Source organism: Thalia democratica, chromosome 4 (genome assembly GCF_965202585.1).
Source record: "Thalia democratica chromosome 4, ktThaDemo2.hap1.1, whole genome shotgun sequence".
In the NCBI taxonomy this organism is placed as follows: Eukaryota; Metazoa; Chordata; class Thaliacea; order Salpida; family Salpidae; genus Thalia; species Thalia democratica.
In genome coordinates this window covers 83,881,569-83,901,391 of record NC_139168.1, presented here as the reverse complement: position 1 = coordinate 83,901,391, position 19,823 = coordinate 83,881,569, and the positions used below count along the sequence as shown (strand labels likewise).

Genomic DNA, 19,823 nt, shown 5'->3' with positions numbered 1-19,823 from the left:
TTATTCAATTTGCATTACAACAACATAACAAAATACAAAAAAGTTATAATTTATTATAGGCAACATAATGTTGTATAGCATTAAACATTAAGTTAATTATTGCAAAATAAATAGAGACTAGTATAATAAAGAACATTGCATAATAAAACAAACATTGCACTATATCATTTAGTATTAACACTTAAGATTACTGCAAAATGACTGATACTTTTAAAAATACTAGTATAAAATAACTGTCAAATGATTGATAAAAATCTAACTGACTATATGTACATAATACTCATAAAAATACATAAAAACTATCTTTTAACTTTATGTAAAAGACATCTGTTCTACTATTAAATCTATTTGGACATGGTTTCTCAGTAAAAAAGTAATAGATCTTTCATTAGAAACATCCCATTCCCCATCAACTTTACAATCAAGAATAGAATCTAAATGCAAGTTTAGCAAATCACGTTTAGGTGGGTGTTTCCACTTCGAATTTCTTCTGTCTTGAACTCTCATGAGGTGGTATATCTTATAAGTCCCATCATCATTTTAACCTTCACACATAGCAATATACCATGTGTCTGATGGCCCTTCACTAATTAATGTGACATAAAAATTCCCTTCCATAATATCTTCATTTTTTTCTTTCTGTATATTGGGGGAAGAACCCCCTACAATTAATAATGCATCAGTGTTTGTTGGTAAAGAACATAGAGAGCACTCATCATCTTCTGCAACAAGAGCACATAAATTTAGAAGTCTTTCTTTGTGAGTATTACCATTAACTTTAAAAAGTTCTGGATTGTATAACACTTCAGATTTGTGAGACTCTCTAAAGTAAATTAACTCATTACAAACAATAACTTCATTTCGATCAGGATGAGATTTTAAAATAGAACACAGCTCTTCCACGCTCACTACAAGCCCACCCCAACTTTTACACAGTTTGAGACGTTTCTGCACATATTGATCCCTTTTTTTTCCTTTTTCAATTTTTTCCTTTATCTGTTTGAGCTTTAAACTTTTTTGATCTGCTACCCACCTTTGCTCAATCTCATTCAGAAATTGAACAACTTTATTAAATTTTTTTTCATGTTTAGTTTGAAAAGAATCAGATATAAGTAATGTACAGTCATTTCTTATCCCTTTTGCTGTGAATCGTTGGTTCCTAAACTTTGCCACTGCTGCTCGCCTTCCAAAACAAGCAAGGTGTCTTTCAGATTCCAAGTTGTTTGTTGGGAGTCCAACCAGTTCTTCATTACTTAATAGGTTGAGCTCAGTAGCACGTGGTGGATTTGACAAACAAAACTTTCCAAAACCATATTCTCTACCTGTTTGGCGATCAAAAGCTTGAGCGGCATGGAGACACATCTCTCAATAAACATAATATCTAAAAGTGGTTTAGAGTGTTTTTTATATCTTTATCAACAAACAATTGAAATGACTTAGTTATATCTTTCTGGTTGATTGACTTCAGAATTCGTCATTCAAAATCATAGAAACTAAAAGTAAAACCAGCAGAAGAATTTGCTTTTTATAATAGAAAAAATTCCATTTTACAGACAAAATTTGCATATTTTTTGTAATTATGACATCATAATATATCAAAAGCAGTTGAAATATCATTAAAGGTATGCCTATAATTATCAGCTTTCATTTAAGATATAATATATAAGTCTAGGACATGTATGAGTGACTTTATTACTATTTAAGTCAAAAAATCAAAAATTATGTGATTTTTGGGGTCCAGATCAGTTTTTTGGGGTGCAGTTTTTTTTGTTAAAAATTTTTTTAATTTTTTTTTTAAATTCTTTTTAATTAGACCAAAACACATCCAAATCAAGACTCCTCATGTGTCTAGCAAACATCACCCAAGTACTCCCTACCCCTAAATGATGATGAGCTTTACTCTAAGACAAAAGTTTTTTTAAATTTTACATAACATCAAAAAATTATAATAAAGTTTGCAGAAAAAACGTTCAAATCAATTATATTCCTTATATTTAAGAGAATAAATTGTTCAATTTTTTGGTTTAAATTTTCACAAATATTTTACATTTAGTTTTATCAACTTATTGTAAAGAAGAATTTGTATACTTGTGTATTGTATATACAATCATTTTCCACAGACATAAAGTTTAAATCATCACTTAAAATTACTTGTGTGTATTACAGAAAATTGTACATTTATTTCATTGTTTTAATTAATACTATTAGACAATAAGTTTAAATCACCAATAGTATTTCTCAACAAACAAACAAATAGTTTGTGCTATAGAAAATATTTCATTTATATAACTTAATATTTAATTAGTTTCAAAATTTTTTTTTAAATCATCAATTGTATTACTGTTGTGTATAACAAAATGTATTTCATTAATATTCATAAGTCTCTCAAATATTTTTCAGACAAAATGTTTAAATCATCCATAGTTTTCCTCCTTTGTATTGCCCACCTATGTCAGGGTGTGTACTTCTACATGGGAGAAAAGGAGAAGAAATGTTTCATCGAGGAACTTCCTGAAGACACCATGGTTTCTACCAAGTACAAGGCGCTTCTGTTTGACAAGAGAAAGAATGATTACGTTTCATCACCCCCTGGTTTGTTTGAAATTAATTATTTAAAAGTGCCATAACAGTAAAGTGAGTACTAAGTTTTTTGAGTTGTGTTATATATTACTGACTAAATAATAGATTTAAAAAAACAATTACGTTTCATCACCCCCTGGTTTGTTAAAGCTTTATATATTAAAAATTTAATTAAAATAAGCATACATACTAAGCTGTTACAATTTTAACATGTTTTACTGGCTATTTAGTTTTATTTTTAAGTATGTTTTTGATAAAAAGAAAGAATGAGTATGTTTCATCTGATTTGTTTATAATGGTTTTGATTTATTATTAAAAGTGGCATTATATTGATAAATACTTTGTTGTTATTTGTTACTGACTAAATATTTTGTTTTAAACTTAATTTTTATTTGTGTTATTACTGTTGGAAAATTATATGTTGTTTAAATTAGAATAAACTATGTTGTTACAGTTTTTGTATTTTATTTTCTTTCAGTTGTTTAAATTGAGAATAAGTTTTCAATTAAGTATAGTTATGTAATAAATATACTGTGTTACAATTTTTACTTTTGACTAAAGTTATATGAATAGTTCTGGTAATATTATTTGTAGTAGTTTCAGAGTTGCCAAAAAACCTAGAGTCCTGGAAAAACCTGGAGTTGGACAATTTAGGCAAAAAATCTTGGAAAAACCTAGATTTAGTTAAATTTTGATTTGACACAAAAAAATTATTGTATAGATAATTTTTTTTGTCATTATCATAAGTTTGTTTATCAAAAGAAACAATTAAAAGAAGCTTTAACATATCCTTTTACTGTCATTAAACTATTTACCACAGTTTTTTTTTACCTTAAATATCATTATAAACTAAAAATATACCCTAATGTGTAATTTGAAAAACCTGGAAAACATTTTGAAAGCCTGGAGAAAATTTGCCAAAAACATTTGGTAAAACCCTGTAATTTACAATATTGTCACACATAACTTATTACACTCTTTTATTTAAGTTTGTGCGTTAATTTATGGCCACAGGGAGGCCTGAAGCATTAAAAATGCTAAAATTGACTTTTACATAAAATCTTTAATTTTTCCTACACTATTATATAGCAATTTTTTTATTTACTATTTTAACATTTTTTGGTTTTAATTTTCCTTTTAAAACTTATTTTTCACCAAATATTAGTAAAATAATTCTGTTTGCAAAACTTTTTCTTAAAAAAAGTCTGTAAGTTTAGTATATATATTACGTATTTTATTAATCAATTAAATATTCATTATTTTTAACACAGGTATGGGAATGCATGTAGAAGTAAGAGATCCAGACGGCAAAATATTGTTATCAAGAACATACGGTAGTGAGGGCAAATTTACATTTACTACTCATACTCCAGGTAATTTCTAAGTATTTATTTATATATTTAGTTTTGTTATCAACAACATACGGTAGTGAGGGAAAATTTACTTTCACTACTCATACTCCAGGTAATTTCTAAGTATTTATTTATATATTTAGTTTTGTTATCAAGAACATACGGTAGTGAGGGAAAATTTACTTTTACTACTCACACTCCAGGTAATTTCTAAGTATTTATTTATATATTTAGTTTTGTTATCAACAACATACGGTAGTGAGGGAAAATTTACTTTCACTACTCATACTCCAGGTAATTTCTAAGTATTTATTTATATATTTAGTTTTGTTATCAAGAACATACGGTAGTGAGGGCAAGTTTACTTTCACTACTCATACTCCAGGTAATTTCTAAGTATTTATTTATATATTTAGTTTTGTTATCAAGAACATACGGTAGTGAGGGCAAATTTACTTTTACTACTCATACTCCAGGTAATTTCTAAGTATTTATTTATATATTTAGTTTTGTTATCAAGAACGTACGGTAGTGAGGGAAAATTTACTTTTACTAATCATACTCCAGGTTAAAAATATTAAAATATATATTTTGCTAGTGATTTATTGTACCCCAAATAGTTGTTAATTATTTAATATTTAATATTATTATTTTTACTACTAATACAATATATATAATTGTGATTTTACACTTCACACTCTCCTGGTAATTTATTAAATATTTATTAATATATATTCTTATCTTATTGTAAACCATGATTGTTATTAATAATATTAAATATAGTAAAATAAATTTCTAATTAGCACTACATTGTCAGATTTTGCTTGGCAGTATTTTGACCGGTGTTAATAGTTTATTATAAATATTTTATGTTAACATTAATAGTAGTTATAATAATAATAAAACTTGTAACTTAATAACTTAAATAAAAATTATTTGCCAATTATACAGCATAGCTTATCACATATCTGTATACAAATCAGCATGTTAACTAGATATTAATGTACATATTATGAAATAAAAAAATTAAAATAATATTATTTTTGTTAGCAATAGACGTTCAAAAATTCCAATTCAACAATTTAGTATTTTCATAATTGATGTAGTTTATTCATAAGTGATTTGTTGCTTTGTAGTAAAAACTTACATTGTTAAAACTTTAAACATTTTACATTCAACTAAATATATTTAATTTTTTATTAATGAATAATATTCCAGGTGAACAGCAAATCTGCATTCATTCCAACTCAACCAAATGGTCACTTTTTGCTGGTGGAAAATTGAAAATCGACCTCAACATTGAAATTGGTTTGATTTATTTTATTTTAATATAAATCTTACAGAGATCTTGATAGTTTTTCAAAAACGTAATATTGTCTGTTTTTCAACAAAGTTTCTACTACAAGATAATCTTCATAGGTATAAAATGATGGATTTTTTAGATAGAGTCAGTTTTTAAAAAACTTTTTAATTCGTACATTTGATAAAAAAAGAGTTTTTTTTTAAGTTTAACAAAAAAAAAGTTGTAAGTAAAATTTAAATTTATATGTCTAAAAATTTAAGTTGTTAATATATTTTCGTTAAAAATTTAAAAACTACAACATTTGTTTTATGTATTAAAGACAAGACTAATAAATTTTTAAAATATTTGTATATAAACTGTAGGAGACACTATATTTTTAATAAAATAGTCTCTTTATAGTTTTAGTTTATACATTTCATAACTAATCTGTTTAACTTTTTAATTTTGATCTGTTTTTTTCTTAAGTTATCATATAAATTTAAAAGCATATAAAATAAAACTGCTCACTTGGTATAAAATCTACAACCAAATTATGATAAAATAAGATTACCCCCGTATGGCCTTGTACTGCATTAAAACAATAATTCAGAATTTATTAGATGGCCATAAAACTGATAAAAACAATGTCCAAATAACATAAATTAAAAAAAAAATACTAAAATCATATAATTTGATAAAAAAATTTACCTTGTTGTACAAATTTTGTTAACTCAATTCTAAGATCTCATGTATTTGATATAAAAATTATTTTAAACTTTAATAAGATCAAAAAATTTAAAGTACAAGTATTATTTAAGTTTTGTTTTTGACAAAATTTATGCTTGCGTAATATAAATACTTTTAATTTATACAAAAACAGAACATTTTTTATACTTTTGCAATTGAAAATTCACTTTCGAATATTGGTGAAATGTATTTGTATGGGGTAGGTGTCAGAAAAGCACAGCGTCACTTTAGCACGGGGTGACACTTTAGCACGGTGTGACACTTTAGCACGGGGTGACACTATAGCACGGTGTGACACTTAAGCACGGGGTGACACTTTAGCACGGAGTGTCACTTTAGCACGGTGTGACACTTTAGCACGGTTTCACTTTAGCACGGGGTGATACTTTAACACGGAGTGTAACTTTATCACTGATTGATTCTTTTGCACAAAATGATTCTTAAGCACGTAGTGACACTTAAGCGCCATCGATAGTTTTAAGTAACTTAATCAAATACGTGTAAAGTTTGTATTTAATAAAACGTTTAAAAATTAATTTATATAACCAGCATGCTGTTAATTATGCAATTTAGGCACTTTGAAGTGTGATTTCAAGAAAGAGTGTGTCTTCCAAAACTATTTTTAATAAAAATATTATTTAAGTAAGATGTAAATTGTAAGACAAAGTTTGGCAGTCTTTTCGAACTATATTTAGAAAAATCATTTGTAGGTAGCAAAACGTTAGAAAACATCTTTAGTGGCCTGTATTTTTTAAGAAAAACTATACTTTATAACAAAAATAAGTACTGAAAAACAAGAAATTGGTAAATCAAATGGTAACTAGTTTTAAAAATCCTTAATTATATAAATGTACTTCTACTGTATTCTTTTTTACTTCTGTTAATAATATAGTAATACTTTACTTACATTTTATTTAATTACTTTGCTCAGCTGACATGTTTATAATAACTTTATTTATGTAAAATAATAATAAAAAATTTATGCATAGCACTAAATTTTATTATAAAAACGAACACAAACGAAATTTACAAATATATACATTTAATCTATATCAAAATTGTATTGAATACCGCGTAGGTATTCAAGTATATTATTATTTTCATTAAAACTTGACACCAGATAAAACAGACGCTCATCTGCTTGTCTGAACCTTATTCTTTTGGGATCTGGTTTTATCCCTGCCAGAAGGTGTTCTAGTCCCATATCCCGAGAAATCTGAGTCGTTTTCAGAATATTTATAAAACTCCACAGATTTGGATGGTTTCCATTTAATACTGCGTACAAAGCTCGATGCGCTGCTACAGCAATATTGTTCGTTCGATCACTTTTTGTAAGTACTCGTTCGTACTGACTCCACAAAGGAATTGGAAACAATGGCTCACCTCTAGCACCTTTAAGTTTAATTTTTTTAACCTTACTTTAACCTTTAACCTTACTAAGCTTACTTTTAAACTTGGTTATCTTTTAACTTGGTTTACTTTAAAAGTACAAAAACTCATAATCTAAATAAAATAAAAACTCTATATCTAAAGGATATTGACTGGTATAAGCTAAAACTTACACTAAAATGTAATTTAATTATATGAAAATACAAAATAATAAACACTTTATCAAAATATAAGCTCTACGTCTAAAGGATATTGACTGGTATAAGTTAAAGCCTATACTAAAATAAAATTTTGTTTTGTAAAAACAATAAAAATCATGCACTTTTTGGAAATAAAGCTGTTAGTCCAAAAGGTATTGATACTAATTTAAACAAATTGAAATCCGTACTAAAATGAACTTTACTTACATTGCAGCTCTTTTCAATGACTTTTCTTTTGGTAATGAGCCTTTGATTGATAGTGGAATTCCATTTATTGCCGAACTCACAAGTCCTTTTGGACTTGCACTAGGAACTAGTACTAAAGTTTAAAATAACATTTACGTAACAAACAAAACATACATTTTTAAACCTATACTAGCTTGTTCAAAACATAAACAAACAAAACATAAACTCTTTTACACTTTCTTTAAACACAAGAACTTGTATTGTTACTTTTACTTTCATAGCTTAAACGTATAAGTAAACTATGTGTTTAAATAAAAGAAACATTTATTTTGAACTAATCACTAATACTTATAATAATGTTAATGTTGAACTGCTAACTTCATGAACTAAGTGTTAAAATTAATCCTATAATAAACAAGCCTTATACTTTCTATTATGTTCAAAACATTTTAAATTTTTTAACTATATAGACTAAAAACGAAAAAAGCTAAATCAAATATAAGGATATGAGAAACACAATGTCTAAATCTATAGTATTATTAACAAAATGGTTTACAACTAATTATAACTTATTTAATAAAAAAATTGCAGAATACTAACATGCTTTAGTTTTTAATTTATTCTTTAACACTTGAGGCGGTGGAACTCATTCAAACTATAAAATAAACACACCAAGGATGAACTTTTAAAACATTATGCTAAAACTTAAATGTTTTTAAACTTTGTGTGTGCTCAAAATAATATAAATAAAAACATTTTTAAACTTAAAATTTAAAAAAACTGACACTTACCAAAATATGTTAATGCTATAAATAATGCATTAAATTTCGTTGAAATCTTAGATTAATCTAAAGTTTATTTAGTTTTAATAACTCTTTACGTCTGTGATGTAACTTAAGCAAGAAAATAAATTGTACAAAAGAACTAATATTGAAACATTTAACAAAATAATTTAAGTGGTTTCTTATTTTATTTTTCGAGTCCACAGTCAGACTTGTCAAAGTTTCTTTTTTTATATTTTACCTTTAAATGACTTTTAAATAGTTATTAATTTAGAAAGTAGAATGATCAAATTAAGTTTGTTTACTTATATTTATGTTGTTAAATTTTTTAGACCTTACATTTAAATTATGTTCAAATTTTTTTTTTAATAAAAAGCTTAAAATAAATAAATACTGCAACGGCTTGGGTCGATTAGCGGGGAAAATTACTTTTCTTTTTATTGGGTTCATTTTATTGTACTGTTTTGGCAGTAACTTGTTGCCGTTGTTATGAGCTCATTTTGGCTGTGCTTTTGCACAGTTAAGCCATTATTATCTTGCTCAGTTGTTCAAGAATTTAGTTTAAACGAAAATTTTGTGTTCTGTTTCTTTGATTCGGTATTTCGATTAGTTGGCATTCATGTTCTTTAGTTTTTTATCATCTTTATGTTTCGCAGTTTATTAATTGTAAATACACCATTTCCTTGACTCGATTTTATTACAACTAGTCTAAATTTAAATAGTTAACTGTTTTTTAAATCCTTTTTAATAAACAATAGTTCGTTTAGCACCTATAAAATATTAAGTTAATAGTAAAAGTTTAATTCGGATTTATTACATCGACTTTATTAACATGTCAACTTACTTTAAAAGTAACTTAAGAAACTATCTACGACCTATCTTATAATAACGTGTTAAGTCAGTTAAATGCTAAACCCGCATGTATAAAAGTAACAATATCGGCAGATGGTAAAATGCAAACATGAGTACAAACACTTTTGAAACAATCGGCTTAAAATAATCAAATAAAAATTTTACTGATCAAACTTCAAATTAAACTATTTCTTAAAATTTAAAAGAATAGAAAACCTAAATAGACAGAGAAAATTGTAAAATAGTTTTATTTACTTTTGTTGCAGTCTATATATAAATTTTACACATTTACACTTTTATTTAATGTATTTACTAATATACTAGTATTTTTTAGTTGCTAGGTACTTTTGTTGTTAGGTTTAAACAAGTAGTTTTACGTTTAAAATAGTAAAATAGATAGTAAATATTTAAATACGTTAGTTAAAATATCTTAATAAAATGATTTGATAGAATTCTTAAAATTATTTTTGTATTGTTATTATTAAGTTGAGGTTTGCCATAGAGTAACTAGTGTAATTCTATATTAAATACAAAGTTTTAGTTGAAGCTTTAACTTGAAAGATATTAAAAGCTTGTAGTATTATGTTGCATAGTTTATTTTTATATTTTTCAACATAACATATAAGCATAAACAAATGTGTCATTCCATGCTAAAATGATGCCGTGCGAAAGTGTTACTCCGTGCTAAAGTGACGCCGTGCTAAAGTGTCATCCCGTGCTAAAGTGTCACCCCATGCTTAAGTGACGCCGTGCTAAAGTGTCACCCCGTGCTAAAGTGTCACCCCGTGCTTAAGTGACGTCGTGCTAAAGTGTCACTCCGTGCTAAAGTGTCACACCGTGCTAAAGTGACACCGTGCTAAAGTGTCACCCCGTGCTAAAGTGACACTCCGTGCTTAAGTGACGCCGTGCTAAAGTGTCACCCCGTGCTAAAGTGTCACACCGTGCTAAAGTGTCACACCGTGCTAAAGTGTCACACCGTGCTAAAGTGTCACACCGTGCTAAAGTGTCACCCCGTGCTAAAGTGTCACACCGTGCTAAAGTGTCATCCCGTGCTAAAGTGTCACACCGTGCTAAAGTGTCACCCGTGCTTTTCTGACCCGTTCCCATTTGTATGTAAGTAAAAAATTTTATTAAATTATATTAACTAAAACTAGCAACAATTAAGTTTTAGTGGTTTGTTTGATACCATTGAAAATTTTGTGTTTATTTTTAAAACCAGTAAAATTTAAAGTGCTTGTGAAATATATGCGTTACTTTTTATATAATATATGCATGCATTATAAATTAGTTAGTTTTAAATATACTTAAGTTTAAACTTCCAAGGTGTAAAACTAATTTTTAGGTTAAACAATGATATTGTAGTAGCAAAGTTTGAACTTTATTTAAAGTAATACATTTTTATAAGTTCTTAAAAGTATTAGATATTAGTTCAATACAAAGTTAAAGTAGCTTAAGATAGTTTCTATGAATTATAATGTTTAAACTATCTAACATTTAATTACATCATAAATTACAAAACCGATTTTAATTGCTTTATGATTTTCTGTATGCAAATTTTTTCAAGTAATAAAATATAAACTGTATTAACTTATTAATATAAATATAAACTTATTAAATATGTTTACAAAAGATTTTTATTTACTATAGTTTTAAAGATTGATAGTTTCAATTCATTTTTCACAAATACATTTGTTAAAAACTAAAGCTTTAGTTTTACAACTAGTTAATAGTAATCTTAATATAATTAATTATTGTTCAACGCATATATATATTTTTTAAGCATATTTAAACACATATGTGAGTTTTAAATTGCATTGTATAGTATGTGCTAAAGGATTAAAGTCTGTCTAATTATAGTATATTTGTTTACTAAGACAAATATTCTTTTGTGTACTTTTTGTATGCATTGTGTATTTATATTAATGAAATGATCTAGTACTATTGATTATATATTTTAGTTAAACTTATGAAAATATATCTTGTTATAGATTACGAAAATTGTAAAGAAACTACTTATTTTTTTTAAGTATACAAAACAGCAAAGTTACTTTTACAACGACCTAAGTGAACTCTTATCTAGATTATCTAGTAAACAGTCTTGTATTTACAAAATATATCTTATTTGTTTTAAAAAGACCTAAGAAAAGCATAGAAAATGAATTCTACATGTGCTTTCTTTTATCAATATCTCCTTGTAATTTTAAATTTTGTCAAAAAATAATAGTTTACAATTATCTATAGATTAAGTTTAGTAAAAACTTTAAAATAGCAAGTCTGTTGTAAACATTTATTGTATAAATTGTAAATTGAGTTTAATAATTTTACGGCCATAAAAGGTTGGTCATTTTTTTTTAAAAAATTAACATTGACTTTCATTTGAAAACTATAAGTACATATTATAAGATTTAATTTTTTTGTATAATATTAAAACATTTCAATTAAATTCTGAGATAAAATCATATATGTAAAAAGTTTCCAATGCAAACTTATATAGCAGACTTTTTTATTATTGGTTTTCTTAAAAATTTAAAAATCTTCTTACTATGGTATTTAAGAAATTTAACTTAAAATTTAAAAAGTCTTTCTTTCTCTGATTTTTTATAACTTTATCTAAAGTTTCATAAAAAAGTTCCTCGTACATTTGGAACAATTTTTTTGAAAAAATTAAAAAATAATTAAAAATTAAGATGTACTGACCAAAAAGCACAATAAAAAATTTTTTTTTCAATATCTAGTTTAAGTGTTCTGAATTCCTTCTGGAAGAATTAAAATAAATGACAAATATTTGAATTAGAAAGCTTAAAAAGATATATAAAATATGGTAGGAGGTTATAGATTTTTAGCGACTAATTCTTTTGTATAGAATTTACTTATGCCTTCCATAATGAACCTATTGAATGTTTAAACTACTGGTAATTTTATTATTAATCTAACAAAAAAAACTAAAATAAGTGGTATACCCCTTATGGCTTTAAATGTAATACTTGAAATAGTAATTTTTAATTTGATTTACTTTTATTTATCTTTTTAAAAGATATTTTTAAGAAATTTGTACACTGTCAATACAGCAGTATGTATTATTTAGCAGTATATACAGGGTTGCCAAAAAAAACATGGATAAACCTGGAGTTTGACAATTAAGGCAAAAAAAAAAAACAGGAATTTGAGAAATTTTTTAAAAACCTGGAATTTTGAACAAAAATTGCTATAAAAATCTGGAAATTTTGACAATTTTAACATTTTCAGTAGTAAAATTTCGATTTGACACTAAAAATCTATCATATAGATAAAAAATTTATTTAAAGTAGTTTTACACTATCTTTTCAATGATTTTATACTATTTAACCCAATTTTTCATCTTAATTTAACTTTAAACTAAAAATAGACCCAAAAATGTGTCTTTTTGAAAACCTGTAGAAATTTGTTGGAAACATTTGGCAACTCTGTATATATTATTAAGTTTTTATACTATTGCTGTGTAATTTAAACTTAAAAATGTTTTTTTTTTAAGAATACAATTTAGTACTTTCTAATTTTTACTTTTTTTTAAATATGTATAATATTTTACCAGCTTATATTATTAAAAATGAGAAGTTTACAAACAAAGTTTTTTGAATTATTGCTGCACATGAAAATAACAACAGTTAATTTTTAACATTTTGCCTATAAAAAAATATTTGTTTTCATTATAGTTGAAAAGTAGTTATAAAATATCTTTTTGGTCAAGTATGTTTTCCAATTAGAGGAAAAATAAACATATTCTATAATAAGTTAAAGATAAAAATACAGTCAACCAATTGAAAGTTGCAAGCAATAGATTGTTTTTAGTGGTTTAACACTTGTTGGTGGTTTATAAAACTCTTGAACACTTTCATGATTTAGTTTTTAAAGCAACTGTTTAAAAAGAGTTTTATTTTAATTTTTCACAATAAGCTTATGTTTTTATACCTAACAAAATGTTTTTCAAAATGAAAAAGTTTTATTTCTTTAAGTATAAACTATAATTTACGTAAATACAAATTAAAATGTATTTTAATTAAACAAATGTATTAGTAGTTGTTATACATAGTTTATATGTTAAATTTCATAGTTGGCAAAAGTTTTTTTTTAATATTGATTATAGTCAATTGGATAAATTATAAATTTCATATATTTTTTTACTGTGCATCTCATTAAATAAGACCTATAATGTTTTTTCAAACTTTTGATTTTTTTGTTTATTATTTTCTGCATTATCTTCAAAATATACATCTTAGTTTTTGTGTGCTAAAGGAGTAAAGTCTGGTCTAGTAAGTATATTTGTTTATTAATATTTTATTAAATAACATTTGTTTGTTTAGGCGTTTAGGTTGTGTAAATTTCTATTGTGAGTTCATTTGATTGAAATATTTGCAAAGTTTTATTGATCATTGCAATACTTTAAAATTGTATTTCAATCAAAAAAAAGCTGAGGAGTTTTGTTTTAAGCATTGAACATTTTGAATCCAGTTTAATGGAATTATTTTATCTAGCTAGTCTGTTATATACCATATAGACAAGCTTAATTTAAGATAATAATTAATAATTTTTATGGCTCTCAAAAAAAGTACAAATGTATATAGTTATTCTGTTAATATAGTTTAAACTTAAGAAAAAAAGTCAACTAATTTTTGATAAATTAATTTCAATCTGAAATACAGCTAGAAAACTCTTATTACTTATCTTTGTTTAGAAAACATATTGTGAACTATTGAAAACTTTTATCTAGAAAAAAAAATTGTGTTATCACTTTATTTATTCATATAAACCTTTTTACTCTACTTATTTTGCTCAATGCATTTAGATTTAAATATTTAATTAAGTTATATTCATCAATCATCAAGTTTGTGAATTACAATGTCACAAGCCCCAATGTCAGTTAACCTTATTTATAAACATAACTTTTACTATGGTTTGCAAATTTGTATCTCTTTGTACTTATTTGGATAGTGCTAAAAATATTTTTAAACTTAACAAATCATTTATCTTGTATATATGTATTAATTATAAACTAAATTATTATTTAACCTTATTAAAGTTGAAAAAAACATTAACAAGCAATTGATCACATAATAATTGTTTTAAAACCAAAGGGACATTAAATATTATTTAATTACTTATTAATTTATTAAATACTTTAAAGGAGAACACACCAACGATTACAGTGAAATTGCTTCAAAGGACAAGTTGACTGAACTTCAATTGAGAGTGAGGCAACTTCTTGACCAGATGGACCAAATTCAAAAGGAACAAAGTTATCAGAGGATTAGGGAAGCTAGGTAAATGAGATACTTAAATTTAATATTTGTATAAAAATAATTACTTAAGAAATTAGGGAGGTTAGGTAATTAAAAAGATATTTGACTTATAGGATATCGTTTATAAATTAAAAATGATAAAGTTACTAGAGAATTAGGGAGGCTAGGTAAATGAGATACTTGATTTTGAAAATATAGTAATAATAATCATAAACTTAAAAATAGTAGTGCTACCAAAGAACAGGTGAGACTAAGTAATAAAAATATATTGTTTTTAAAAGTAACAAAGATTATAAGTTATAGGATATGTATATTTACATAATAAGATGATTAACCTAATTTGAATATGTGTAAGTTCTAAAAACAGTAAAACATGTAACAAACCTTATGAAAAATTTATTTGTTTAAGTATTTAAATTTGTTTTATAGGTTTTTTATGTATGCTAGTACGTTTTTTACCTGAAAATTTTTACTGTTACTTTCTTTGGTATATAATATTTGTGGTTGAAATTTTTAAAACTCAAAAAATATTTAAGGCTATCAGTTTATTGTCTATGTATAAACTAAGATATGTATCCAGTTAATGATAGTTGTAACATTAGACACCAAAATTTAAACTAATGATTTATTATAAAGTTAAAGCATTTAAAATATATTTTGAACTATTCTGTAAGTACTCTTTCTATTAATATAAATAAAATATCAAAACGTTTGAATTTCACCCACGTCAGTATTTGTGATTGTGGTTTGTAAAGAAAATTTCAAAGTCAGCAATTTTAAAAGTTTTTTATTCTTATAACCATTTAAGTGTAATTTAGCATTTTAACTTGATAATTGTTTAAACTTTAAAGTAACCAAAAGTATAACTAAATACGTGTTGTAGATAAAATTTGAAAAGTCAAATTAGTACAAACACGTTTTTAGTTAACCATTTTGTAACCAAAATAGATAACTTTAAACGTTTGTAAAAAAGCTACTATAAATAAACTTACAATTATTTTAATATATCACAAGTTTTATGATTGTTAACAATATGATTTATCACAAATATTTTTGTTTAAAAAGCAAAAAATATATAAACCTACAATTTTTTTTTAATTTATGATAAACTTAAATGATACTAAACAAAAAAAAGAACTATAAAAACATAAAACTTATATTTAGTTTCCACGATATCAAAAATTTAATTTTTCCTGATAAGTAACTGATAATTGTATTACTAAAGAGTTTTTATTTATTACAATAAAATATTTTCATTTATTTAAATTTTTTAATGTTGGCACTTGTTTTTATAGAAATAAAGTATTTTGCTAAGCTTTAAAATAGGTAATTAATAGAGATTATGTTTGTATAAGAGCTTCAATAAAACTGTTCATATTTTTTGAATATTTGAAAATCGTTAAATTTTGTCTGTAATAGTTTTCTTATATCAATAGTGAAGTAATAAGTTTTAGTTTTTGATGAAACTATCAGTTAATTCCAACTGCTGTTGTATGTTATCAAGTACATATGTTAGATTACTTATGATTTATTAAATACTTAAAAAATATCAAATTAAATTACATTTGTTTAAAAAGTAAAGAAAATTTTTAGTTTTCTATCTAAGTTGCAAAATAACTTAAATGTTTTTTTTTTATTTTTACATGTAACTATGCTAGTATTTCAAAAGTATATATTTATGAAAGTTTTACGGTTCTTGATACGAAAAATTATCAGTTAAAAAGGTATATAGTTACGAAGAGTTAGTATTATAAATTAGAAAAGTTTTAGAAAATAAAGAAGTAAACTTAAGTATGATGTTTTTTGTTTGTTCATTTTACTTATGTTATGCATATAAGTAATTGCTTTCTTTAAAACTAAAAATTTGACAAATTCTCTATAACCTAAATCCATATTTTCAATCTAAATTGCATTAAAAAAATAACTGTAGTAATTAGCAACAGTTTTCCTAATTTAAAATATAGAAACAACTAACATACTTGTAGAACAATTTTTGTCAACATACAACATTATTTTTAACTGTTTTCCATTTAATGAAAAAAGCTCTTATTTCTTAACTTTGATATATAAGACAGCCTAAATACTAAGTTAAAACTTTTATAAAATTTTGGGTAATTAAATTTCATTGCACCTTATTTTTAAAGTTTTCAAATTTGTCATTGTAATCCATAAAATTTTGGGTTTTCCAAAGATTATTTTATAAACGTTTAATTAGTTATATAGTTTTCAATTTTAACTTTAATAATGCCAGGCTAGTGTTTTTTTTTTTGCTGAAAAGAAGAGGTCATTTAATTATTATTAATATAAGACAATAGGTCAATTTCTTTATTCTATAAATATTTTTTACACTTTAAACGCCCACTTAAGTTTTAGGGATTTTTTTATAAAGTTTTTTTACTGCATATTTTGAGCTTTAGTATAATTTTGACAAACATGGATTAAAAGCTGTCAAAGTGAAAAAAAAATTTTTTGTAGTCTTATTGTCTACATTAAGGCGATATGGGGAACCAACATTAAGAAACAATAGCCCAATTTTTGTAAGCTAAAGTTATATTACATGTTAGTTTTTACAGATATTAGAAATTTAAATTAGATATTTCAATATTTACTAGCTATTAGTTTGTCAATGCAGAAGCCTAGTAAAACAAGTATGCTAGAATATTAATAAAAACAACAACTTGTGCAGTATATTTTTTTTATTCAACTATTCATTCAATCAGTTTAAATACAGTATTATGTAAAATACAGATCATGTTGACCAATATTACATATTATTTCTATACAGGTATCATCAGACATGTTAAAATTCAAACAAAAAAGTTTTATTTTGTTCTATCAGTTAATTTTTATTAGAAGATAATCTTTATAATATAACAATTATATAAAAAACTGAAATTTGTGTTATATCTGTATAGGTTCTGTCAAACCAGTGAGAACACAAACAGAAGAGTCCTTTACTTGTATTTTAAATATACACATATAGTAAATATACATAAAAATAAATTTTGAATATGAAATTGTTCATAATTATCATAACAGATTCCATCAGACAAGCGAGAACACAAACATAAGAGTCTTGTATTGGTCGTTCAGTCAATTTAATAAAGCATGATAAGAATAACTATAAATTAATATCCTTAAATCCATGAAAATACTTAAACTAAAACAGGTTCCGTCAGACAAGCGAGAATACCAACAAAAGAGTCCTGTATTGGTCGTTCAGCCAGTTCCTTATTCTGATCGTGGCAGGTTTTTGGCAAATGAGACATCTGAAAGGTTTCTTCGAAGCTAAAAAACTCGTTTAAGTTTTTATTCAAGGTTGAGTGTATTTATATTAAGTAGTGTAAAATATAATCTAGATGCATAAAAGTATTGTACTCAAACTTAAATTTTAATGTTTTTATCAAGGAAACTATGTTTAAAAATTCAAGTGCTAATCAAAAATTTGAATACAAAAAATGTTGACAAAATTTTTTTTTTCAGTTTTTATTTAGTAACATGTAACTATTATTCAAATTTTTAAGTATAGTTGGTTAGTTTGTTTTAAAACTCTAAACAGTACACTATCTTTAAATATAATTTATAACTGAAGTAGTCATAAATAATCACTAAATTTTATTTTTGAAGCTCAAAATAGTATCATTAATCTATTTAGATGTTAATAAATTCATTAGTTTATGTAGTTTTGGTGAAATAGTTTTTTTAATTTTTTGTTTTTAGTAACTTTCATTTTCACTTTTGTTTTGCATGAAGCAATTTATAACTTTATACAATTTATTTTTGAAGCACTTATTTGTTATATTCTAAATTCCCTATATAAGCAACTCTTTTATTTAGTTTTTTTAAAAGATAATTAAAAAGTTTCAAGACATTAAGTTATATTTTTTGTCCCCATTTTATATTAAAATGGTAGTTATAAACATTCTGTTTTACTTATATTGAAAATATTATTTATACTATTTTGGTAGAATTAAATTTTACTGTTTCTTTATTTTTTGAAATATTTCTGTGTACATGCTATAAAAACTTTGTATATATTTATTTACAATAGTATTTTTAAAAAATGATATACCATGATTAGAGCAATAATAGTATGTAAACTAAAAAAAAATAATAATTTAATTGTTTTCTGAAGAGAGTTTTTGATCATTTTTAATCAGGGACGAAAATTAATAGCATTTATGTAGCATTCAAAGCAGTAACTTTTATTTTAACCAACAAAAATTTGAAAAAAGGAGCTTTAAAGCTAACTCACCAAAATAAGAAAATTAGCTAACAATAATATAAAAGTACGTACCGCTATATAAATAAAGAAGTTTTTACAGAAAACATTCTATTATCAAGTTGGTAATAAAACCTGGGGTTTTGAATTTGAAAGTACATAGAAAATTTATGGAAAGTCCTAGAAGTTTTGATAATTCAGGGTTGCCGTAAAACCTGGAAATCGAAAAACTTCGAAATAACCTGGAATTTAAAACAATATTTATATGTAAAATAATGAAATTTCGAATTGACACACAAATCTAACATAAAGATAAAAATTTTGTAATCATTAATTTTTTTTTACAAAAAAACACATTTAAATAAGCTATATTGTATCTTTTCAATGTTGTTATTCTACTTGAGACATTTGTTTACCTCAAACTTAACTTTATACTAAAAACAGACTCAAGTACTTGTACTTATAAAAACCCGGGAGAAATTTCTAAAACAAATTTGGCAACCCTGATAATTGTTGTAATACTTTTTTTAAACTTTTAAGTTAAGCATTTTACAAAGTAGTAGACAAATACCTAACTGTATATAAAAATAACTACTCTGCTATCAAAATATTTCTTAGGGTTACAAATTGCTTTAAATCTTGTAAAATATATAAAAAGCTGTTAAAAACATAATCGATTCGTATTTAAATTAAACTAATAACTAAGATTAGTATTGTTATACGGCTTCGAAACAATCTTATGAAATAAAAAACTGTAAAAATTAATAAGATATTCCATTACAACAGGGTTTTCCGAACTTTTTTATAAAGCCCCCTTAAAAGAAATAAATAAAGCTATGGCCCCCTTTAACGAGATGTCTCAAAAAACTACCTTTTTTTTGCTCTCCAGAATATCTAAGGTAAGTTTCAGTTTAAGGTCTCATGGCTCCCCCTTTTACAGTTTATGGTCCCCAAA

The 19,823-nt window shown here is 24.7% G+C and overlaps 1 protein-coding gene across 1 annotated transcript; it reads left to right on the top strand.

The window, feature by feature from the left end:
* The first annotated feature begins 2,404 nt into the window (after positions 1-2,404).
* LOC145835305 (transmembrane emp24 domain-containing protein 4-like) lies at positions 2,405-18,444 on the top strand. Its single transcript, XM_082942876.1, has 5 exons — positions 2,405-2,592; positions 3,852-3,953; positions 5,151-5,240; positions 14,532-14,667; positions 17,816-18,444. The coding sequence occupies exons 1-5, from the start codon at positions 2,406-2,408 to the stop codon at positions 17,949-17,951; spliced, it is 651 nt and encodes a 216-aa protein (XP_082799002.1). The 5' UTR covers position 2,405; the 3' UTR covers positions 17,952-18,444.
* Positions 18,445-19,823: the final 1,379 nt, after the last annotated feature.

Coding starts and splice junctions, on each gene's coding strand:
- LOC145835305 (XM_082942876.1), top strand. CDS start 2,406: ATGTTTAAATCATCCATAGTTTTCCTCCTTTGTATTGCCCACCTATGT. Junction 5,241..14,531: donor CGACCTCAACATTGAAATTG/GTTTGATTTATT, acceptor AATACTTTAAAG/GAGAACACACCAACGATTAC. Junction 14,668..17,815: donor CAGAGGATTAGGGAAGCTAG/GTAAATGAGATA, acceptor AAACTAAAACAG/GTTCCGTCAGACAAGCGAGA.